General features: G+C 44.7%; 1 protein-coding gene across 1 annotated transcript in view; it reads left to right on the top strand.

Moving 5' to 3' along the window:
- The window catches only part of LOC132390243 (carcinoembryonic antigen-related cell adhesion molecule 5-like), a gene marked incomplete at its 3' end in the record, with an annotated part of 83,368 nt that overhangs the window by 41,743 nt on the left and 15,269 nt on the right, over nt 1–26,356 (top strand). Inside the window, exons 2-4 of the mRNA XM_059962853.1 lie at nt 16,987–17,304; nt 22,242–22,517; nt 23,688–23,948. Coding sequence (XP_059818836.1) covers nt 16,987–17,304; nt 22,242–22,517; nt 23,688–23,948 — 855 coding nt within the window. The remainder of the gene's footprint in view (nt 1–16,986; nt 17,305–22,241; nt 22,518–23,687; nt 23,949–26,356) is intronic.

The raw sequence follows: 26,356 nt of genomic DNA, 5'->3' as shown, positions 1-26,356 counted from the left end.
GTAAATGGGAGTGCGCTGAGCATTGCGGTAGAACAGAGGGGTCTAGGAACACAGAAACAAAGTTCCCTAAAAGTGCCGTCACAGATAGATAGAGTAGCATAGAAAGCTTTTGGTACATTGTCCTTTATTAATCAAACTACTCCGTATACGAGTTTGAATGTTATTGTGAAGTTGGATAAGGCATTGATGAGACCCAATTTGGACTACTCTGAGCAGTGTTGGTCACCGGATTAGAGGAAGGATGTTAATAAGTTTGCCAGAGTGCCGAGATGGTTTACAAGAAGATTGCCGTGACTTCAGCAACTCAGTTACTGGGAAAACCTGAATACGTTAGGGATATTATTCCCTGGAGCGTAGACAAATGAGGGGAGACTTGACAGAGTTATATAAATTTATGATGGGTATAGATAGAAGGAATGCAATCAGGCTTTCCCCGCTGAGGGTAGGGGAGAGAAAAAAACAAAACCAAGAGGACATGGGTTTAGGGTGAAGGGGAAAAGTATAAAGGGAACATTGGATGGTGGAGCTTCACAATACAGAGAGTGGTGGATGCGTGGAATTAGCTGCCAGATGAAGTGGTAAATGCAGGCTCACTTTTAATTTTTAAGAAAAACTTGAACAACTACATGGATGAGAGGTGTTTGGAGGGATATGGGCCGGGTGCAGGTCAGTGGTTCATGGCACAGAAAATGGTACGGCACTGCCAGGAAAGGCCAAAAGGCCTGTTTCTGTGCTGCAACGTTCTGTGAAGTGTATGTTCAATAGTGCGTATGTATATTACACACATACACACACACACACACACACACACACACACACACACACACACACACACACACACGCCTGGATGCTGCGATTGAACTGCGATTGGAATGGGCAGCGAGAAAGAATATTGTCTCTCCGTGGAGTCCAAAAGATTGTCTTGTTGGCAAACGTGACGGTTAATCGCCTTGTTCCTCTTTTTCCTTGCTGACCTTCGCTGTCCGGGTGAGCACGGTTGTTAGGATCGGTATGGGGTATTTGGTTTTGGGTGTGAATGGTGGTCCGAATGTTCTCGCAGAATAGTCCTGGCGAGTAACCGTGCTGCATTCTACAGAAACTGCACACATCGGTCATTACCTGCTTTTGCTGGAGCAAGGGAAGGTGCACGTTGCAATTGCATTCATTTGATCTGTAGCAGAGTTTAACGCATCACAGTCTGCTAATAATAGGTAGGTCAGAAAGACGAAACTGTAGTCATTACTTCCTCATAGGTTCTTCAGAAGTTCAATTGTCCCACGAATACTCTTAAAATAGAGCAGTTCCTTCTCCATCGATCACTCCCCCACTACACCACAGGACAGTTGATGGTGAAATACATGCTGAATGTTTTATGGGTCCATGTTAGTAAGTTTGTTTATCCATCAGGACTGATGGTTTTAATACAAACCTCACTGTAGCCATTCTCAACAGACTTTCAAGCATTGAATCAGTTCCTCAGGGATATAGTAATTACTAAAACATAGAACACACACCAATCACCCAGCAAGTTTCCTGCAACTCAGTTTGTTTCCCATGTTTCCGTCTGTATAGAGAGGTACCGACGAGAGAAGGTGCAATATTAGATCTCCAATTAGGAAACGAGTTAGGACAGGTGAGGCAAGTGTGTGCAGAGGAACACTTTGGTTCCAGGGATCATAACACCATTAGTTTCAACTTGATGATGGATGACGTTAGACCTAGTTTTTGGTTTGAGCTTGGAAACTGGAAAAAGGCCAATTTTGAAGAAATGAAGAAGTATATAAAAAACGTGTATTTGGACAGGATGTTCTTTGGCATGGATGTCGTTCATAAGTATGAGGTCTTGAAAGGAGAAACTTTGAGAGTACAGAGTCTTTATGTCCCTGTCAGGATTAAAAGCAAAGTGAATAAGGATAAGGAACTTTGGTTCTCTCGGGATATTGGATCTCTGATAGAGAAGAAGAGGGAGACGTATAGCATGTACAGAAAACAGGGAGCAACTAAGGTAGTTGAGGAGTATTTAAAAAGTCCCAAAAATAACTAGGAAAGAACTCAGGAGGGCTAAATGAAGACGTGAGGTAGCTCAGGCAGACAAGGTGCAAGGTAATCTTAGGCCGGTAGGTTTGTAGTCAGTAGTAGATAAACTATTGGAATGAGTACTAAGAGACAGGATCTAAAAGTATTTAGATAGACTGGGACCTATTAGGGCGAGTTGACACAACTTTGTGTGTCGAAGGTCATGTTTAACAAATCTATTAATGTTTCGAAGAGGTTAGAAGGAAAGCAAATGCAGGAAATCAGTAGATGTTGCCTATGTGGACTTCAGAAAGGCCTTTGACAGGGTCCCGCATGGTGAGTTAGATAGGAAGATGCAGTCGATAGTACAGAAAGAAAGGTTGAATGGGTTAGGACTTTATTCCCTGGAGAGGAGAAGAATGTGAGAAGACTTGATAGAGGTATATAAAATAATTTTGGAATCAGATAAAATTAATGCAATCAGGCTTTCTCCAGTGAGGCTAGAGGAGGAATAAACAGGATTACATGGGTTAAGGGTGAAGGGGGAAAAGATTGAAATGAACATGGGAATGGGCTTCATCATGCAGAGAGTGGTGAAAGTGTGGAATGAGCTGCCAGATGAACTGGTAAATGTAGACTCACTTTGAACATTTAAAAATAACTTGAACAGCTGCATGGATGAGAGGTGTTTGGAGGGTTATGGACCGAGTGTAGGTCAGTGGGACATGGCAGAAAAATGACCATTTTGATATGGCATGAATGGACATGGCAGAAACATGGCAGAGTTAAGAAAGGCCAAAAGGCCTATTTCTATGCTGCAACGTTCTGTTATGGATATGTTGTCTAGAGCGTATATATATATATATATATATATATAAAACACACACACACACACACACACACACACACACACACACACACACACACACACGCACACACGCACACACACACACACACACACACACACACACACACACACAGAGCGATTGAACCCTGCACTGGGGAGCTGCACAGCAGGGGCCGCACCCGCTGTGACCATTCTTGCAGAAGTACAGGAGGACTCTGACCCTGCAATGTCTCGTTCATCTCTCCTAAAGGGGATGGGCAGCGAGAAAGAATATTGTCTCTCCGTGCAGTACAAAAGATTGTCTTGTTGGCAAAAGTGACGTTTAATCGCCTTCTTCCTCATTTTCCTTGCTGAGCTTCGCCCTCTGTGCGACACGTTTGTTAGGTGGGAGTGGGGTAGTTGGTAGTGGTGTGAATGGTGGTCCGAATGTACTCGCAGAATAGACCTGGCGAGCAACTGTGCTGCATTATACAGACAGTGCACTCATCGGCCATAACCTGCTGGTACTGGGGCAAGGGAAGGTGCATGTCGCAATTGCATTCGTTTGCTCTGTAGCAGAGTTTAACACTTCACAGTCTGCTAATAATAGATGTCAGAAAGACGAAACTGTGGTCAGTACTTCCTCATAGGTTCTTCAGAAGTTCAATTGTACCATGAATACTCCCAAAATAACGCATTTCCTTCTCCATCGATCACTAACCCACCACCCCACAGGCCAGTTCATGGTGAAATACATGCTGACCGCTTTACAGGTCCTTGTTAGTAATGGTTTGTTTATCCTTCAGGGCTGACGATTGTAATACACAGCGTATTGACACCTCACGGGGGGCATACTCAACAGACCCTCAAGTATTGAATCAGTCTCACAGGGATGTAGTAATTACTAAACATAGGATACACACCTATCACCCATCAAGTTTCCTGCAACTCGGCTTGTTTCCCATGTTTCCATCAATATATAGAGATACCGACTAGAGAGGATGCAATTTTACATTAGGAAACGGGTTAGGACAGGTGTGGCAATTGTGTGTAGGGGAACACTTTGGTTCCAGGTATCATAACACCATTAGTTTCAACTTGATCATGTATAACGATATACCTGGTGCACGATTCAAGGTTGTAAACTGGAAAAAAGCCAATTTTGAAGAAATGAGGTAGGATATAAAAAAACGTGAATTTAGACAGGTTGTTCTTTGGCAAGGATGTCGTTGGTAGGTAGCAGGCCTTGAATGGAGACATTTTGAGAGTACAGAGTTTTTATGTTCCTGTCAGGATTAAAATCAATGTGAATCAGGATAAGGAACCTTGGATCTCAAGGAATATTGGAACTCAGATAGAGAAGAAGAGGGAGATATATAAAATGTACAGAAATTAGGGAGCAAATAAGGTATTCGAGGAGTATAAAAAAAAGTCCAAAAATACTTAAGAAAGAACTCAGGAGTGCTGAAAGAAGACATGAGGTAGCTCAGGCAGTCAAGGTGAAGGATAATCGTAGGCCGGTAGGTTTGTAGTCTGTAGTAGATAAACTATTGGAAAGAGTACTAAGAGATAGGATCTATTAGTATTCATATAGACAGCGACTTATTACAGCGAGTCAACACGGCTTGTAAGTCATATTTAACAAATCTATTAGCTTTTCGTGGTGGTTAGAAGGAAAGTGGATGAAGGGAAGGCAGTGAATGTTGTGTACGTGGACTTCAGTAAGGCCTTTGACAAGGTCCCCCCTGAGAAGTTAGTTAGGAAGTTACAGACGCTGGGGACACACGGTGATGGTGTAAATTGCATTAGCCATTGGCTCAATGGGAGATGACAGAGAGTGTAGTGGAGGACTGCTTCTCTATGTGGAGGCCTGTGACTAGTGGTCTGCCCCAGAGATCAGTGCTGCGTCCATTGTTACTTGTTATTCAAATCAATGATCTGCATGATAATGTGGTAAATTGGGTCAGTAAATTTGCTGATGATACAAAGATTGGAGGTGTAGTGGAGAGTGAGGAAGGTTTTGAACGCTTGCAGAGGTATCTGGACGAGCTGCAAAAATGGGCTGAGAAATGGCAGATTGAGTTTATTGCACTTTGTGTGAGGTGTGAGGTATTGCACGTTGGAAGGAAACACCAAGGTAGAACATCCAAGGTAAATGGGAGTGCACTGAGCATTGCGGTAGAACTGAGGGGTCTAGGAACACAGAAACAAAGTTCCCTAAAAGTGCCGTCACAGGTAGACAGAGTAGCATAGAAAGCTTTTGGTACATTGTCCTTTGTTAATCAAACTACTCCGTATACGAGTTTGAATGTTATTGTGAAGTTGGATAAGGCATTGATTAGACCCAATTTGGACTACTCTGAGCAGTGTTGGTCACCAGATTAGAGGAAGGATGTTAATAAGTTTGCCAGAGTGCCGAGATGGTTTACAAGAAGATTGCCGTGACTTCAGCAACTCAGTTACTGGGAAAACCTGAATACGTTAGGGATATTATTCCCTGGAGCGTAGACAAATGAGGGGAGACTTGACAGAGTTATATAAATTTATGATGGGTATAGATAGAAGGAATGCAATCAGGCTTTCCCCGCTGAGGGTAGGGGAGAAAAAAAAACAAAAACAAGAGGACATGGGTTTATGGTGAAGGGGGAAAAGTATAAAGGGAACATTGGATGGTGGAGCTTCATCATACAGAGAGTGGTGGAAGCGTGGAATTAGCTGCCAGATGAAGTGGTAAATGCAGGCTCACTTTTAATTTTTAAGAAAAACTTGAACAACTACATGGATGAGTGGTGTTTGGAGGGATATGGGCCGGGTGCAGGTCAGTGGTTCATGGCACAGAAAATGGTACGGCACAGCCAGGAAAGGCCAAAAGGCCTGTTTCTGTGCTGCAACGTTCTGTGAAGTGTATGTTCAATAGTGCGTATGTATATTACACACACACACACACACACACACACACACACACACACACACACACACACACACAGACACACACTCACACACACACACACACACACACACACACACACACACACACACACACACACACACACACACACACACACACACACACGCCTGGATGCTGCGATTGAACTGCGATTGGAATGGGCAGCGAGAAAGAATATTGTCTCTCCGTGGAGTCCAAAAGATTGTCTTGTTGGCAAACGTGACGTTTAATCGCCTTGTTCCTTTTTTTCCTTGCTGACCTTCGCTGTCCGGGTGAGCACGGTTGTTAGGACCGGTAAGGGGTATTTGGTTTTGGGTGTGAATGGTGGTCCGAATGTTCTCGCAGAATAGTCCTGGCGAGTAACCCTGCTGCATTCTACAGAAACTGCACACATCGGTCATTACCTGCTTTTGCTGGAGCAAGGGAAGGTGCATGTTGCAATTGCATTCATTTGATCTGTAGCAGAGTTTAACGCATCACAGTCTGCTAATAATAGGTAGGTCAGAAAGACGAAACTGTAGTCATTACTTCCTCATAGATTCTTCAGAAGTTCAATTGTCCCACGAATACTCTTAAAATAGAGCAGTTCCTTCTCCATCGATCACTCCCCCACTACACCACAGGCCAGTTGATGGTGAAATACATGCTGAATGTTTTATGGGTCCATGTTAGTAAGTTTGTTTATCCATCAGGACTGATGGTTTTAATACAAACCTCACTGCAGCCATTCTCAACAGACTTTCAAGCATTGAATCAGTTCCTCAGGGTTATAGTAATTACTAAAACATAGAACACACACCAATCACCCAGCAAGTTTCCTGCAACTCAGTTTGTTTCCCATGTTTCCGTCAGTATATAGAGGTACCGACGAGAGAAGGTGCAGTATTAGATCTCCAATTAGGAAACGAGTTAGGACAGGTGAGGCAAGTGTGTGCAGAGGAACACTTTGGTTCCAGGGATCATAACACCATTAGTTTCAACTTGATGATGGATGACGATAGACCTAGTTCTTGGTTTGAGCTTGGAAACTGGAAAAAGGCCAATTTTGAAGAAATGAAGAAGTATATAACAAACGTGGATTTGGACAGGTTGTTCTTTGGCATGGATGTCGTTCATAAGTATGAGGTCTTGAAAGGAGAAATTCTGAGAGTACAGAGTCCTTATGTCCCTGTCAGGATTAAAAGCAAAGTAAGTAAGGATAAGGAACTCGGGATATTGGAACTCTGATAGAGAAGAAGAGGGAGACGTATAGCATGTACAGAAAACAGGGAGCAACTAAGTTAGTTGAGGAGTATTTAAAAAGTCCCAAAAATAACTAGGAAAGAACTCAGGAGGGCTAAATGAAGACGTGAGATAGCTCAGGCAGACAAGGTGCAAGGTAATCTTAGGCCGGTAGGTTTGTAGTCAGTAGTAGATAAACTATCGGAAGGAGTACTAAGAGACAGGATCTAAAAGTATTTAGATAGACTGGGACCTATTAGGGCGAGTTGACACAACTTTGTGTGTAGCAGGTCATGTTTAACAAATCTATTAATGTTTCGAGGAGGTTAGAAGGAAAGCAAATGCAGGAAATCAGTAGATGTTGCCTTTGTGGACTTCAGTAAGGCCTTTGACCGGGTCCCGCATGGGAAGTTAGATAGGAAGATGCAGTCGATAGTACAGAAAGAAAGGTTGAATGGGTTAGGAGTTTATTCCCTGGAGAGGAGAAGAATGTGAGAAGACTTGATAGAGGTATATAAAATAATTTTGGCAACAGATAAAATTAATGCAATCAGGCTTTCTCCACTGACGCTAGAGGAGAAAAAAACAGGAGTACATGGGTTAAGGTTGAAGGGGGAAATGATTGAAATGAACATGGGAATGGGATTCATCATGTAGAGAGTGGTGAAAGTGTGGAATGAGCTGCCAGATGAAGTGGTAAATGTAAACTCACTTTAAACATTTAAAAATAACTTGAACAGCTGCATGGATGAGAGGTGTTTCGAGGGTTATGGGCCGGGTGCAGGTCAGTGGGACATGGCAGAAAAATGGTACGGCAGAGCTAAGAAAGGCCAAAAGGCCTATTTCTATGCTGCAGCGTTCTGTGATGAATATGTTGTCTGGTGCGTATATATATTACACACACACAGACACACACACACACACACACACACACACACACACACACACACACACACACACACACACACACACACACACACACAGCGATTGAACCCTGCACTGGGGAGCTGCACAGCAGGGGCCGCACCCGCTGTGAACATTCTTGCAGATGTACAGGAGGACTCTGACCCTGCAATGTCTTGCTCACCTTTCCTGAAGGGAATGGGCAGCGAGAAAGAATATTGTCTCTCCGTGGAGTCCAAAAGATTATCTTGTTGGCAAAAGTGACGTTTAATCGCCTTCTTCCTCATTTTCCTTGCTGAGCTTCGCCCTCTGTGCGACACGTTTGTTAGGTGGGAGTGGGGTATTTGGTAGTGGTGTGAATAGTGCTCCGAATGTTCTCGCAGAATAGCCCTGGCGAGCAACTGTGCTGCATTATACAGACAGTGCACTCATCGGCCATAACCTGCTGGTACTGGAGCAAGGGAAGGTGCATGTCGCAATTGCATTCGTTTGCTCTGTAGCAGAGTTTAACACTTGACAGTCCGCTAATAATAGATGTCAGAAAGACGAAACTGTGGTCAGTACTTCCTCATAGGTTCTTCAGAAGTTCAATTGTACCATGAATACTCTCAAAATAGCGCAGTTCCTTCTCCATCGATCACTAACCCACCACCCCACAGGCCAGTTCATGGTGAAATACATGCTGACTGCTTTACAGGTCCATGTTAGTAATGGTTTGTTTATCCTTCAGGGCTGACGATTGTAATAAACAGCGTATTGACACCTCACGGGGGGCATTCTCAACAGTCCCTCAAGTATTGAATCAGTCTCACAGGGATGTAGTAATTACTAAACATAGGATACACACCTATCACCCATCAAGTATCCTGCAACTCGGCTTGTTTCCCATGTTTCCATCAATATATAGAGATACCGACTAGAGAGGATGCAATTTTACATTAGGAAACGGGTTAGGACAGGTGTGGCAATTGTGTGTAGGGGAACACTTTGGTTCCAGGTATCATAACACCATTAGTTTCAACTTGATCATGTATAACGTTACACCTGGTGCTCGGTTTAAGTTTGTAAACTGGAAAAAAGCCAATTTTGAAGAAATGAGGACGGATATAAAAACGTGGATTTGGACAGGTTGTTCTTTGGCAAGGATGTCGTTGGTAGGTAGCAGGCCTTGAATGGAGACATTTTGAGAGTACAGAGTTTTTATGTTCCTGTGAGGATTAAAATCTATGTGAAACAGGATAAGGAACCTTGGATCTCAAGGAATATTGGAACTCAGATAGAGAAGAAGAGGGAGATATATAACATGTATAGAAAACTGGGAGCAAATAAGGTATTCGAAGAGAATAAAAAAAAGTCCAAAAATACTTAAGAAAGAACTCAGGAGGGCTGAAAGAAGACATGAGGTAGCTCAGGCAGTCAAGGTGAAGGATAATCGTAGGCCGGTAGGTTTGTAGTCAGTAGTAGATAAACTATTGGAAAGAGTACTAAGAGATAGGATCTATTAGTATTCATACAGACAGCGACTTATTACAACGAGTCAACACGGCTTGTAAGTCATATTTAACAAATCTATTAGCTTTTCGTGGTGGTTAGAAGGAAAGTGGATGAAGGGAAGGCAGTGAATGTTGTCTACGTGGACTTCAGTAAGGCCTTTGACAAGGTCCCCCCTGAGAAGTTAGTTAGGAAGATACAGACGCTGGGGACACATGGTGATGGTGTAAATTGCATTAGCCATTGGCTCAATGGGAGATGACAGAGAGTGTAGTGGAGGACTGCTTCTCTGTGTGGAGGCCTTTGACTAGTGGTCTGCCCCAGAGATCAGTGTTGCGTCCATTGTTATTTGTTATCCAAATCAATGATCTGCATGATAATGTGGTAAATTGGGTCAGTAAATTTGCTGATGATACAAAGATTGGAGGTGTAGTGGAGAGTGAGGAAGGTTTTGAACGCTTGCAGAGGTATCTGGACGAGCTGCAAAAGGGCTGAGAAATGGCAGATTGAGTTTAATGCAGGCAGGTGTGAGGTATTCCACTTTGGAAGGAAACACCATCCAAGGTAAATGGGAGGGCACTGAGCAGTGCGGTAGAACAGAGGGGTCTAGGAACACAGAAACAAAGTTCCCTAAAAGTGGCGTCACAGGTAGATAGAGTAGCATAGAACGCTTTTGGTACATTGTCCTTTATTAATCAAACTACTCCGTATACGAGTTTGAATGTTATTGTGAAGCTGGATAAGGCATTGATGAGGCCCAATTTGGACTACTGTGAGCAGCGTTGGTCACCAGATTAGAGGAAGGATGTTAATAAGTTTGACAGAGTGCCGAGATGGTTTACAAGAAGTTTGCCGGGACTTCAGCAACTCAGTTACTGGGAAAACCTGAATACGTTAGGATATTATTCCCTGGAGCGTAGACAAATGAGGGGAGACTTGATAGAGTTATACACATTGATGATGGGTATAGATAGAAGGAATGCAATCAGGCTTTCCCCGCTGAGGGTAGGGGAGAAATAAAAACAAAAACAAGAGGACATGGGTTTATGGTGAAGGGGGAAAAGTATAAAGGGAACATTGGATGGTGGAGCTTCATCATACAGAGAGTGGTGGAAGCGTGGAATTAGCTGCCAGATGAAGTGGTAAATGCAGGCTCACTTTTAATTTTTAAGAAAAACTTGAACAACTACATGGATGAGAGGTGTTTGGAGGGATATGGGCCGGGTGCAGGTCAGTGGGTCATGGCAGAGAAAGTGTTACGGCACAGCCAGGAAAGGCCAAAAGGCCTGTTTCTGTGCTGCAACGTTCTGTGAAGTGTATGTTCAATAGTGCGTATGTATATTACACACATACACACACACACAGACACACACATACACACAGACACAGACACACACACACAGACACACACACACACACACACACGACTTGATGCTGCGATTGAACTGCGATTGGAATGGGCAGCGAGAAAGAATATTGTCTCTCCGTGGAGTCCAAAAGATTGTCTTGTTGGCAAACGTGACGTTTAATCGCCTTGTTCCTCTTTTTCCTTGCTGACCTTCGCTGTCCGGGTGAGCACGGTTGTGAGGTTCGGGATGGGCTATTTGGTTTTTGGTGTGAATGGTGGTCCGAATGTTCTCGCAGAGTAACCCTGCTGCATTCTACAGACACAGCACACATCGGCCATTACCTGCTGATGCTGTAGGAAGGGAAGGTGCATGTTGCAGTTGCATTCGTTTGCAATGTAGCAGTGTCCAAAGCTACACTGTCTGCTAATAATAGAAAACAGAATGGGAAGTTGTGGAAATCACTTCCTCCTCTTTTGACAGCAATTCACATTCAACGGTCAAAGCAACTCAGTATCTTCTCTTTAGAACATAGACCATAGAACATAGAATAGTACAGCACATTGCAGGCACTTCGGCCCACAACTTATTGCCGACCCTTAAACCTCGCCCCCCATATAAACACTCCCACATCTTAAATTCTTCCAGATACCTGTTTAACAGTCGCTTAACCTTCACCAGTGCATCTGCCTCCACCACTGAATCAGGCATTGCGTTCCACTAACCACTCTCTGAGTGAAAAACATTCCTCTCATACCCCCCTTGAATTTCCCAACTTTTCCTTAAAAACTCTGTCATGTCTCCTCTCATCGTCCTTCTCCCCAAAGAGCAAATAAACAGCACCATAAATCTCTATTCATAATCCATACTCTCTAAACCAGACCGCACACTGGTGAATCTCCTCTGTACCCTTTCCAATGCTTCCAGATCCTTCCTATAGAGAGGCGACCAGACCTGGACACAATATCCAAGGGTGGCCTAACTAGAGTTTTATAGAGCTGCATCATTACCCCGCGACTCTTAAACTCTATCCCTCGACTTATGAAAGCTAACACCCATAAGCTTTCTTAACTACCCTATCGACATGTGAGGTTCATTTTCACGGATTTATGGCCATGTACCCTCATATCCCGCGCTTCTCCACAATGCCAAGTGCTCTGCAATTTACTTTGTACTCTACCTTGGAGCTTGTCCTTCCAAAGTTTACTACCTCACACTTCCCAGGGTTGAACTCCATCTGTCTCTTCTCAGCCCACTTCTGCATCCTATCAATGTCACTCTGCAATCTCTGACAATCCTCTACACTGTCCTCGACTCGGCCAAACATTGTGTCGTCTGCAAACTTGTCAACCCACCCTACCTCCCCTACATCCAGGTCCTTAATAAAAATCATGAAAATTAGAGTTCCCACAACCGATTTTTGTGGGACACGGCGAGTCACAGCCATCCAATCCGAATGTACTCCCTCCACAACGAGCCTCTGCCTTCTGCAGGCAAGCCAATTCTGAATCCACCTGGCCAAACATCACTGGATCCCATGCCTTCTGACTTTCTGAATAAGCCTACCGTGTGGAACCTTGTCTATTGCCTTACTAAAATCCATGCAGTTCATACGACCCATATCTATATGGCTGGTAACCTCCTGATAGAGTTCTTCGATCTGCCCTTCACAAAGCCTTGCTGACTGTCCCTGATCAGACTATGACTCTGTAAATGCCTATAGATCCTATCTCTAAGAATATTTTCCAACAGCTTTCCGGCCACAGATGTAAGGCCCACCGGTCGATAATTACCTGGACTATCCCTACTAACTTTTTTGAACAAGGGGACAATTTTCGTCTTCCTCCAATCCGCCGGTACCGTTCCTGTGGACAACGAGGACTTAAAGATATTAGCCACAGGCTCAACAATCTCTTCCCCCGCCTGCAGAGCGGCCTGGGGAATATTCCGTCTGGCCCCAGAACTTTCTGTCCTGATGTATTTTAGCAGCTCTTCTCCCTTAATATCAACATGCTCCAAAATATCCTACCCTATCTACCTGTGAGGAAATTTTCAGGGATCTGTGGACATGTATCCCCAGATCCCTCCGCTCCTCCACACTTCCAAGTCTTCTGCCGTTTACTGTGTACTCTGCCTTGGAGTCTGTCCTTCCAAAGTGTACCACCTCACACTTCTCCGGGGTGAACTGCATCTGCCAGTTCTGCATCCTGTCAATCTCTCTCTGCAATTTTCGACAATCCTCAACACTATCTACAACACCAGCAAACTTCGTGTCATCTGCAAAGTTACAAACCCACCCTTCTACCCTCAGATCCAGGTCCCACCAACAGTCAGGAGACGGAAGAAAAATAGAGTGAACGTGCAGAGCATCCCCTGCGGACGTTCCCATCAATAATAAGGATACCGTTTTGGATACTGTTGGTGGGGACGACCTATTAAGGTTAAGTTGCAGTGATTGCGTCCCTGGTAGCTAGAGTGGACCCTCAGCTCAGAAGGGAAGGAGGGAAAAGAGGAGAGCAGTAGTGATAGGGGTTTCGATAGTTAAGGGGCACAGATCGGAGGTTCTGTGGAAGAGATCGAGCATCCCGGATGATATAAGGTCCTCAGTGATTAATAAGAATGCTCTGCTCATTCACTCCATTATCCTTCCATCTCCTGACAGTCACCCAGCTACCTGCCTCCTGACTTATAGGGGTGACTTATAGGGGTATATCCCTGTAACTCCTGTTTACTTCTGCCTCTGCCTCACGAATGATCCGAAGTTCATCCAGCCCCAGCTCCAGTTCCCTAACACGGTTTGTCAAAAGCTGCAGCTGGATACACCTTTTCCAGGTGTAGTCATCAGGGACAATTGAGCTCGTCCTGACTTCCCAGATACTGCAAATGGAGCAACCGGCTGTCCGAACTTCTGCCTTCATTACCTACTCCTAAGTTAATTAGAGTTATTAAAGGAGCTTTCCCGGCCTTACCTCACCGATCAAGTTCGTCCTCAGCCTCTGCTTGCCGATGCCTCTCGAGACAGAGCCTTCCTAGTCTATCTCCAACTACTCCGCCGCCCTCTACTACATCGCCTGCTCCGTTCATATGCTGAGAGGAGATCATACCCCAGACGGTAGTAATGAGAAGGGAACTTATCTCGGATGATGGGAATGAGATAAGAGCATATCTGGGACGGTAGTAATGAGAGGAGAGCATATCACAGATTATAATAATGAGAAGGTAACATAGGGCGGTTCTAACTAATGAGAAGAGAGCACCTTCCGGATGGTTCCAATGGGAAGAGTGGATATTCCGAATGCCGATGGCGATGGTCCTGAATTATGGACCCGGACTTCTGGAGGGACAACGTTTTCAAGATGTCCTGGATCACGCTGAGGCTTGTACCGTGATGGATGTGATTGCGTACACAACTGTCTGCAATCTTTGCCGATCCCCGTCATTGGGGACTTCACACCAGACGGTGATGGAAACAGTCAAAATCCTCCCCACCTTGCAGTTCCAGACACTTCCAAGTCTTTGATGACATACCAATGCCAAATCTCTTCGTTCAACTAATCCAGATAACCCCAGTAGGCGGAACGCGGGCCATATCCATACCGCGAGAACCAAATGTCCTGACCGCGCCGGCCCATTGGCACTTCCGTGAACACACCTGTCTTAACATGTCAATAAAGCGCGCGCTTCTCTAAGTTACTTTAACCTCATTCGACACCGTACACTTGACCTACCCCCAGTGGAGCCCGCGACCTACTGCGCGCTTTCTACGTTCCTCACGGGGGAAAGTTGCACTTTCCACGTCTGCGGGACCTTTGCGAGAAGAACGAAGTTGGACCTAGTGATGAAGTACGTCGTGAAGAGCCTGTCAGAAAACTTCAGGGAACGATTTCAAATCTCCCCTAAACTCTAAGGTGATTATCCTTCTCTCCCGAGACAGTCATTCTCCGTTTCGGCTGACAGCCGGTGGACCGCAGAGCCCAAAAGGCTTGTGCCTTCCATAGATGAGGCAACTCTACAGATGGAGGTCTTGGAAATGAGAACTTCTGATTTGCTCAAACCACAACTCAGTGACTTTTGAATCAATGTGCTTCGCCAAGCTCAATTCAAAAACACGAGTGCTATTGAAATGCTCAAATTCACACTGTTCCTCTCCACGAACACAAGTGAGTCATCGTTTCCTTCAATGAACTCAATGAAGAATCAGGATAGAAACAGACTCTCCCACGCACATCTCGGCCAGTGCCTCAGGATTGCAACAACAGAATACCGGCCCGAAATCAGAAGGATTTCCTCATCCCGTCGCTGTCACTTCTATCGCTGACTGGTGAGTGAATCAATTTAATTTTGTCCATTTGTCAATCTTATTGTGGTATAATATTGCAACAACAATAATACTGATAATTCCATTTATACCTACGACTCATACTTCAAATGCTACATAGCTTAATTAAAAAGAACATGTTTAAATGAGAGAACAGAAACAGTGGAAAAGGCAATGCTACTAAAAATGTTTGTGTGGAAGAGAGGTGGTGAAGATTTCCAAACTAACTCTGTGTGTGTGTGTGTGTGTGTGTGTGTGTGTGTGTGTGTGCGTGTGTGTGTGTGTGTGTGTGTGTGCGTGCGTGCGTGTGTGTGTGTGTGTGTGTGTGTGTGTGTGTGTGTGTGCGCGTGCATGTGTGCGTGCGTGTGTGTGTGTGTGTGTGTGTGTGTGTGTGTGTGTGTGTGTGCGTGCGTGTGTGTGTGTATGTGTGTGTGTGTGTGTGTGCGCGTGCGTGTGTGTGTGTTTGTGTGTGTGTGTGTGTGTGCGTGCGTGCGTGTGTGTGTGTTTGTGTGTGTGTGTGTTTGTATGTGTGTGTGTGTGTCTGTGTGTGTGTGTGTGTGTGTGTGTGTGTGTGTGTGTGTGTGTGTGTGTGTGTGTGTGTTTGTGAGTGTGTGTGTAAAATATGCTTAAGTGCCGCAGACCCAGAATACATTACAGCACAGAAACAGGCCTTCTGTTCCTTCCTGGCTGTGCCGTACCATTTCTCTGCCATGTCCCTCTGACCTGCACCCGGCCCATATCACTCTATACAGCTCTCATCCATGTAGCTGTCCCGGATGAGTTCTCATTGTGACAGCTGACAGTTGTGATAGCTAGACTCATAATTAAATGGCTGGTTTTGAACTTACTTTTTTTTTCAAGAGTGCATTTTTTGTCTACTACTACTACCACTATTACTATTACTAATACTCCTATTACTAACTATTACTTCTACTAACATTTCTTCTTCTACTACTACTACTACTGCTGCTGCTACTACTACTAAGTAGTAGTAGTATTAGCAGCAACAGCAACATCTGCCCGTAAAACAACTTACTGGCGCAGAGAAAATAAAACCCGGACGTTTTTGCCCTTGGCTTTACATGCTTGACATAATTTGTCCCTTGCAGCAAACTAATTCGGGAACCCTAACCTAATAGAATCCAGCCGCTGACGTGTGGTGATAACACTGAACCATTCTATCTATTTCAGAGGAGTGTAGTCTTGTGGAAAATGCCACGTGAGCTGTAAAGCATGACAGCAGAGTATCGAAGGCCTAATAGCCTTCTGTTCCTTCAGAAGCTTTAAGTCCGTTTATTCTCTTGTTTCTCGCTGTGCAATCATACAGCTCCGAGTTCTCACCTGACACACTCTCCACATCTGGCACGGAGACCAGGAAATGCGGATCGGTCTCCGAATGTAAAAGAGACAGACGCTGCCCTGTCGGGATCGCGTGCATGACGATCACTCTTTTTGAAACTCTCTTTGAGACCATTATAGGATTCAATACAGCAGCAGACAGTTGTAGAACAGCACACAGGATTTGATGTAGATCTGAGCAAAGTACAGACGCTCTGATCCAATCAGCGCTGCCGCCTGTGACGTCAGAATGCAGCTATCTGACCCGCAAACCAGGAAGTGCGGCTCAGTCTCTGGGTGTAACAGAGATCGGCGCTGCTCTCTCGGGATGTTGGGACTGGCCTTCGCAGCTCTCGTTCTTTGTCTCCACATAACGGCGGGTGAGGGTCACTCTCTCCAACCGTCATGGTCGGATAATCATCAGAGCGGCGAGTAGTTGAAGACATGAAGATCAGGTCATAAGGGTCGAACTTGCTGAGCTATGCAGAGACCACTGGTATCTGTACAGATTGAGTTAAGTGCGATTCTCGATTATATCCGTGTCTGTCACTACTCCCTGACACGATTTTCTCTTCCTCAGGTGAGTCTCAGCAGTTTACCATTCTCGCTGAGCACAGTGAGATAAACGCCACCGTCGGGGGAGAGGTTCTCTTTTCAGTGCGGCCGTCGGGCAAAGTTACCAGTGGAAACTGGAGTTTTAATGGGGGAACAATCGCCCAGTGGATCGGCCAGAACGTGTCTGTTGGCGATGGCTACACATACCGAGCGGGTATATTCACGAACAACGGGTCGCTTCTGCTGAAGTCGGTGAACATGTCGGACGGTGGGGAATACCGTGTGTGTATGGTGTCAGCTCATGGCTCCCAAACCCTAGTGACCGTCACTCTGCGTGTCTTTGGTAAGTGAGATCTCCGAATATAGCATTCAGTTCATTCCTGTGGTGGTAGACAATAATGTAACCTTTAGCGTTCGTTGCTCGATGACAGATTCTTTCTCAATGAAAAACTAAACCGAGTGAACAACTCATTTCCGCTTTAGATTTAGTTACAAGTTCCACTCGGACAGGCATCGGCGATGATCGATGAATGTGGACGTAGGATCTGGCCTCTAACGAACCCGACCACTCCCACTATTCGGACTGCTTAACTCTCACTCGTACTCAGTAAATCAGTAACTATAAAAGGATCAATGAAAAATCCACGACAGTGGGCTAGACAACAGTCTGTGCAAATACAAATACAAATATAAATAAGTAGTATATAAATAATGAGGACATGAAACGACGAGATAAAGTCAGAGTGGACTTCGCCATCACCGGAGTGGACTGAGGCAGAGTGGGTCGGCTTTGCCTCAATCAGGCTTCTGCGAGAATTGGCAGAGGCGAGGTTTCAACGGGGCACAACTGCGCAAGCGCGTGGAAGTCGGCCGGTGAGGCAGCGGGAGGATTTAAATAGCGAGCAGAGGCTGAGTACGAGCTTCACTCCAGGTGCGGTAAGGACGGGTAAACTACTTTAATTAATCTAATTCGATTTGGAGTAGGTAATGGAGGCAGCAGTTAGGACTGTTAACTGCTCCGTTTGCAGAATGTAAGAAGTCAGGGCGAGCACTGTTGTCCCTGATGACTGCACCTGCAAAAGGTGCATCCAGCTGCAGCTCCTGACAAACCGTGTTTGACAGTATTTTTTTCCAACAATACATAGAGTACCAACTAGAGAACGGGCTTTTTTGGCTCTTTTGTTAGGGAATGAAATAGATCAGTTGGCGGAGGTATGTGTTGGGGAGCACTTTGGGTCCAGTGAACACAATGCCATTAGTTTCAATATAATTATGGAGAAAGATAGGACTGGACCCAGGGTTGAGATTTTTCATTGGAGAAAGGCTAACTTTGAGGAGATGCGAAAGGATTTAGAAGCAGTGGATTGGGACAATTTGTTTTATGGGAAGGATGTAATAGAGAAATGGCCGTCAATTAAGGGTGAAATTTTGAGTGTGCAAAACCTTTATGTTCCTGATAGGTTGAAAGGAACGGGTAAAAGTTTGAGAGAGCCATGGTTATTGGCAACTTGGTTAGGAAAAAGAGAGATATCTGCATTAAATATAGGCAGCATGGAGTTAATGAGGTGCTCGAGAAATATAAAGAATGTAAGAAGAATCTTAGAAAAAAATTAGAAAAGCTGAAAGAAGGTACAAGGGAGCTATGCAAGTAAGGTGAAAATAAATCCGAAGGATTTCTACAGTAATATTAATAGCGAAAGGATAGTGAAGGATAAAATTGGTCCCTCAGAGAATCAGAGTTGGCAGCTATGGGTGGAACCGAAAGAGTTGGGGGAGATTTTGACAATCTGTGTTCGTCAGTATTCACTATGGAGAAGGATATTGAATTGTGTAAGGTAAGGGAAACATGTAGGGAAGCTATGGAAACTATGACGATTAAAGAGGAGGAAGTACTGGCGCTTTTAAGGAATATAAATTGGATAAATCTCCGGGTCCAGAAAGGATATTCCCAAGGACCTTAAGGGAAGTTAGTGTAGAAATAGCAGGGGCTCTGTCAGAAATATTTCAAATGTCATTAGAAATGGGGATTTTGCCGGAGGATTGACATATTGCTCATGTGGTTCCATTGTTTAAAAAGGGTTCTAAGAGTAAACCTAGCAATTATAGAACTGTCAGTTTGAAGTCAGTGGTGGGTTAATTCATGGAAAGTGTTCTTAGATGTGGTATATATAATTACCTGGATAGACAGGGTCTGATTACGAACAGTCAACATGGATTTGTACGTGGATGGTCATGTTTGACAAATCTTATTGAATTTTTTGAAGAAGTTACGAGGGAGGTTGACGAGGGTAAAGCAGCGGATGTTGTCTATATGGACTTCATTAAGGCCTTTGACAAAGTTCCGCATGGAAGATTAGTTAGGAAGGTTCGATTGTTAGGTATTAATATTGAAGTAGTACAATGCATTCAACAGTGGCTGGATGGGAGATTGCGGACAGCGGTGGAGGATAACTGTTTGTCAGGTTGGAGGTCGGTGACTGGTGGTGTGCCTGAGGGATCTGTATTGCGTCCAATGTTGTTTGTCATATACATTAATAATCTGGATGATGGGGTGGTAAATTGGCTTTGTAAGTATGCAAATGATGCTAAGGTCGGTGACGTTGTGGACAATGAAGTGGGTTTTCCAAGCTTTCAGAGAGAATTAGACCAAATAGAATACGGGGCTGAACGATGGCAGATTGAGATTAATGCTGATAAGTGTGAGGTGCTACATTTTGATAGGAATAATCCAAATAGGACAAACATAGTAAATGGTAGGGCATTGAAGAATGCAGTAGAACAGAGTGATCTCGGAATAATGGTGCATAGTTCCCTGAATGTGGAATCTCATGTGGATAGGGTGGTGAGGAAAGCTTTTGGTATGTTGGCCTTTATAAATCAGAACACTGAGTATAGGAATTGGGATGTAATGTTAAAATTGTACAAGGCGTTGGTAAGGTCGAATTTGGAGTATTTTGTACAGTTCTGGTCACTGAACTATAGGAAAGATGTCAACAAAATAGGGAGAGTACAGAGAAGATTTACTAGAATGTTACCTGGGTTTCAGCACCTAAGTTACAGGGAAAGATTGAACAAGTTAGGTCTTTATTCTTTGGAGAGTAGAAGGTTGAGGGAGGACTTGATAGAGGTATTTAAATTTATGAGCGGGATAGATAGAGGTGACGTGGTCTCGTTTTTACTGTGCACCGTACCAGCAGTTATGGTCGAAATGACAATAAAAAGTGACTTCACTTGACTTGACTTGAACCTGGAGGTTATCCTTTTGTGTATCCTGCTCAAGGCCCGCCAAACCAATTTGCAGCTCTGAAGTTTGAATTCTCTCTCCATCTAAAAAATGGTCTGCCCGTTTATTTGCTCACCAAAGTGCATGACCAGACAATTTCCAACATAGTATTTCATTTGCTACTTCCTTGCCAATTCCCCTAAACTATCCAAGTCTCTCTGAAGACTCTCTGTTTCCTCAACGCCATTTCTCCTCCACCTATCTTTGTATCATCGGCAAATTTAGACACAAATCTATTAATCCTGTAGTCGAAACCTTTGACATACATGGTAAAAAGCAGCGGTTTGTGTTGAATGGAGAGATGCAGCCTGTGATGAGTGTCAATATTGTTCAGACGATACGAGTCCCAGTGCAGAGCGTGTAAGACTGCAGCCGCTCTAGATCCACTGCTGAGAAAAGAAAAGTGCAGAAGATGTTGATTGATTATGCCCTCTCGTGCTCGCCATCTCAGCCTTGGGAAAAAGCCTCTGACGATCCACATGATCAATGCCTTTCATCATCTTTTACACCTCTATCAGGTCACCACCCGTCCCCCGTCGCTCCAAGGAGAAAAGTCCGAGTACACAGAATCTATTCTCTTAAGGCATGCTCCCCAATACAGGCAACATCCTCTTAAATCCCTTCTGCACCCTTTCTATGGTGTCCACGTTCTACCTGTAGTGAGGAGACCAGAAATGAGCGCTATACTCCGAGTGGGGTCTCTCCAGGTTCCTTTCTAGGTGCAACAGGACATTCAGCACTAAAACTCAAACCGACGGTTGATTAAGGCCAGTACACCATGCGAGTCAACCTGCGTAGCGTCTTTGACTGTTCTTTGGACTCGGACACCAAGATCCCTCTGATCAACCGTACTACCAAGATTCTTGCCATTAATATCTATATTCCGCCTACCAAATAAACGTCCACACACTTATCTGGGTTGAACTCATACATATCAGCCTCGTTTTGTCCTGCTGTAACCTCTGACAGCCCTCCACACTATCCACAACAACCCAGTCTTTCTGTCATCAACAGATTTATGAACACATCCATACGTTCTACATCTACGGCTCTACCTTCATCAACGTGTTTCGTCACATCTTCAAAAAAAATCAATCAAGCTGATAAGACTCACTGGGCTATAATTTCCTGGGCTATCCCTACTCCCTTTCTTGAATACGAGAGCAACAACCGCAACCCCTCAATCCTCGAGAAACTCTCCCGTCCTCATTGATTATGCAAGCATCACCGCTAGAGGCTCAGCAATCTCCTCCCTCGACTCCCACGGTTTCCTGGGATGTATCCCTTCCAGTCCAGGTGACTTATCCAACTTAATGATATCTAAAATCTCCAGTACATCCTATTCCATAATATCTATCGGCAAAGGGTTTTCAGTCCGCTGCAAGTCATCCCTCCAATCGCCAAGATCTTTATCCGTAGAGAATACGGAAGCAAAGTTTTCATTAAGTACCTCTTCCGATCCCATACACCCTTTTGTACTGTCTCACTTGATTGGTCCCATTCTCTCACGTCTTACCCTCTTGCTCTTCACATAGTTGTAGAATGCCTTGGGGTTTTCCTTAATCCTGTCTGGCAAGGCCTTCTCATGGCCCCTTCCGGCTCTCCTAATTTATTCTTAAGCTCTTTCCTGCTTATCTGACAGGTTTCTAGATCTCTGTCATTACCCTGTTTGTTGAAACTTTCGTAAGCTCTTTTTTACTTCTTGACTCGATTTACAACGGCCTTTGTGCACCACGGTTTCTGTACCGTGTATGCTTGTACTTCCCACTGGTCGCGATGAATGGAACACAGTTAGACAACATCCAAACTTCGCAATTTTTCCCCGTACGCTGTAACGTCCATCTCAAAACATCATGTCCATCAGATTGAATAGCTTATAAATGTTTACATGATGGAATAATAAATGTTTGATTTCATTTTCAGATTCGTAACGGAATTCATAAACCTGCAGATTCTATTCTTGTGTCGTGCACTAACCGATCCCCTCTGTTTAACAGGACCTGTTTCCAATGTCACTGTTACATCTAACGCCACCATGCTGATTGAGTACAACGACACCGTCAGACTAACCTGCTCCGCAACAGGCACGGATGTCTCTTACCTGTGGCTTGAGGAGAACAGCGTGATCATTCCCGGTGGCAGGTCTGAGCTGAGTGCCGATAACAGCACACTCACTGTTTCTGGAGTGGTACGGACAGACGGAAATTTCATCTGCAGAGCAAGCAACGTGATTAACGAAATCACGAGCGCTCCGTTTTCTCTTAATGTCAACTGTAAGTGTCCCGAGACTACGGTAGTTACCTATTATATCACAGTTAAATTTCAAATCCGTGTCTTATTTCGGCGACGGTTAAGCTAACACTATGTCGGTTGAAATCTGTACTTCAGGTAATAGAAACGTGCAGGATAGCCTGGTCTACCCTGCATGAGTCTTCACACAAAACAACGCGTTTTGAACAAGTCCAATGCCCACGGCTCAAAGGCAATTGTGATGTTCATAAAATTTGGATTTGACTCTGCTGATTTTTGTGTGTCACTTCAGTTCAATTCGCTCATATCGAAATCATCTCTGCAAAATTCTAATTCTGCTTTGTGTTTTTTCTCAACACAATGGAAGCTGATCCGGACTTGGTACAGTAAGGGCAAAGATGTTATTTTTTGGACAAATGGACCATTGAATCTAACAGCGCTGTGTAAATCCGTTCAGGGACTTTGATAATAATTCCGCTCACCGGAAGGGACGGGGAAAGTTCAGAGTGTAAAACGCCCACAGCCCTTATCAGTCCCACAACCCTTCTGGCAAATGTCCATGGCTACAACTTGGAAGTTACAGCTGTTAGATCTGGATGAAAATCACAATGTGCAGTGGTGTTACAGCCACCGGTCCTCACTGATAGAGACTAAACCGAGAATATTGGAACTGAGAACGGGTCCTACCGTAACACGCTGTAAACTGGAGTGTCCCTATTATTGCACACGTGGTCAGTGACTTGACAGTATAGTCTGGGCCCACATAACATTCGGCCCGAACCCTGATTACATGAGTTATTGCATCTACACTCCGAGTTGCTTACCTGTCCCAGCAGAGAGGCGTTGAGTATTTTGTTTGGAAAGTTTTCCTGAACTCTTTTCCACAAAACACACACAGCTGGGGAAGTTGTACAACGCGACACGCTTATTACTGACGTGCATTGTATCTAGTTTGGAATAGGAGACGGATTATGGGATTTGAGGTTACTGTGCAATTCATAGTTTCGGAAGACGTGGATAATCTGATACTGTGTCGCGACTCTCCTCTTTCCCGCTCGTGGATTCCAGACGAATGCATTCTCCGGTGTGTAGAGCGCTTTCTCTGGTGGTGGGCTGATCTTCCTCTTCCGCTGAGGAACTCTGTTGTATCTCCTGTGTGATTTGTTGCAACCGCATTTGTCCGTTTCTTTCAGACGGACCGGATCGTCCATCCATCATCACTCAACCGCACTCGGCTTTTCACGTTGCCGGAAGCTCCCTCAGGTTAACATGTTTTACAGAGTCCCGCCCAGATGCTCAATTGAATTGGCAACTGAACGGTGCCCATCTACACAGTGGGCAGGAGGTCGTCCTCGACAGCATCTCTGTGAGCAACGCGGGAAAATATACTTGTGAGGCCTATAACATGGTTACAAAAAGGAACAATGTCTCAACGACGCAAATCAATGTGTTCGGTAGGTAGTCCGTTCCTCCCTTTGTTGAAGTCGCATATTTAACGGTGTTGGTGCAGCAAGGCCCGAGTAATTCAACTGAATGCCTGAAACCTATTAGAACCTATTCTAATAAGGGATGCTCCCCAATCCAAGTAAATCTCCTCTGCACCCTTTCTGTGGCATCCACATCCTTCCTGTAGTGAGGCGACCAGAACTGAGCACAGTACTCCAAGTGGGGTTTGACCAGGTTCCCATATAGCTGTAACCTTACCTCGGCTCCTAAATTCAATTCCACGATTGATGAAGGCCAATACACCCTACGCCTTCTTAACCACAAAGTGAACCTGCGCAGCTACTTTGAGCGTCCTATGGACTGGGACCCCAGGATCCCCATGGTCCTCCACACTGCCAGGAGTCTTACCATTAATACTATATTCTGCCATAAAATTTGACCTACCAAAATGGACGACTTCGCACTTATAAGGATTGAACTCCATCTGCCACTTCTCAGGCTAGTTTTGCATCCGATCAATGCCCCGCTCTAACCTCTGATTGACCTCCACACTAACCATTGTGTCTGCAGCAAACTTACTAACCCATGCCTGCACTTCCTCATCCAGCTCATTTATGAAATATCAGCTCCCAAAAGACTTTGCCTACCTTCCTGCCAGGAATTAAGTACAACCTGTCCTGTTTGTACAGTTGACAGCTGCCCCAGAAGAGTTCCCAATGATCTAAAAACCTGAATCCTTGCCCCCTTCTCCAAGGGGACTTTGCTTTGTGGATCCAGAACTGTCTTGCACACTGAAGGCAAATAATGGTTGTAGACGGGTCTTTTTGTCCATGGAGGTCGGTGACAAGTGGAGTGTCTCGGGGATCTGTTCTGGGACCCTTACTAGTAGTGATGTTTTATAAATTATCTGGATGAGGAAGTGGAGGGATGGGTTGGTAAGTTTTCTGACGACAGAATGGTTGGAGGTTTTCTAGATACTGTGGAGCACAGTCAGAGGAACAGCGGGACGTTGACAGGATGCAAAACTGTGCTGAGCAGTGACAGATGGAGTTCAACACAGATAAGTGTCAGGTGGTTCATTTCTTTAGGTCAAATGTCAAGGCAGCATATAGCATCAATGGGAAGACTCTGGAGGATCTTGTGTTCGAGTATATTACTGTAACACACACAAAGCTGCTGCACAGGTTGCCTCTGTGGTTAGGACACCATAAGGATTGAGTTTAAAACCCGAGAGGTAATGTTGTAGTCATATAGGAACTCGGACAGGCCCACTTGTAGTACTATGCTCAATCCTCGTCGGCTCACTGAAGGAAGTATGTCGAAACCACAGGAACGGTGCAGAGGAGGTTTACTCGGATGTTGCCTGGATCGGGGAGCGTGCCTTATGAGAATGGGTAGAGTGAACTCGGCCTTTACTCCTCGGAGCGACGGAGGATGAGAGGTGACCTGACAGAGGTGTACAAGATGCTGAGAGGCATTGATCGTGTGGATAGTCAGAGGCTTTTTCCCGGGGCTGAAATGTCTAGCACGAAAGGGCACAGTCTTCAGGTGCTTGGAGGTAGGTACAGTGGGGATGTGAGGGGTATGTTTATTTACCCTGAGAGTGGCGAGTGCGTGGAATGAGCCGATGGTCTGGGCCGATACGATTTTAAGAGTCTCCTGGACAGGTACATGGAGCATAGTAAAATAGAGGGCTATGGGTAATCCGAGGTAATTTCTGAGGTCAGGCCATGTTCGGCACAGCTTTGTGGACAGAAGTGTCTGTATTGTGCTGCGTGTTTTCTATGTTTCTGTGTTTCTATCTGGTAATGTCGAGCCCGGTGCTGATTACGGATTTCAGATCCGTGTTATTATCCATTGTTTGGTTTGCAATTCATGCCTTTTTAGATGTTCCCCAGTGGGCATTTTTTCGGCTGTGTGAGATAACAATTTCCATTGGTTCCATTACATTGACACTGACACTGAACTTTGCATCATTTCAGTAACCATAGCTGATCTGGATGCTATTACAAACTTGTTACGTACCCCGTAACTGGGTATCTAACCAGCAGAGAAAGAAGAATCCGTTGGAGTATGGTGGTACTATATCTAAAGGAGTTTATTCATAAAAATAAGCAAAACCATATCAATAATGCAAATATACATATATAACAAGTTAGCAGTAATAAACCTAAAAGTTTTAAAAGGCAAACCTTCCTTTGCTTTCTCTCCGTCCTTCTGTGGTGGACTCGTCACTGTGGCATGAGTGGACACACACACAAGTCCCCACCTGCCTGCTTTTCCCCTGTGAGCTTTACTGACCGATCTCCTGGTTCCCTCTCCGAAGCCCCCACCTTTCTTGTGGGTTCCAACACTCAATCAGTGTCCACTGGCGTGTCTGGAGGGCGTCTCTACAGATCTGTCTTTTATCCCTACT

This window comes from Hypanus sabinus, unplaced genomic scaffold (genome assembly GCF_030144855.1).
Source record: "Hypanus sabinus isolate sHypSab1 unplaced genomic scaffold, sHypSab1.hap1 scaffold_812, whole genome shotgun sequence".
Lineage (NCBI taxonomy): Eukaryota > Metazoa > Chordata > Chondrichthyes > Myliobatiformes > Dasyatidae > Hypanus > Hypanus sabinus.
Note: the sequence above shows the minus strand (reverse complement) of the source record. Positions and strands in the feature narration are given on the sequence as shown.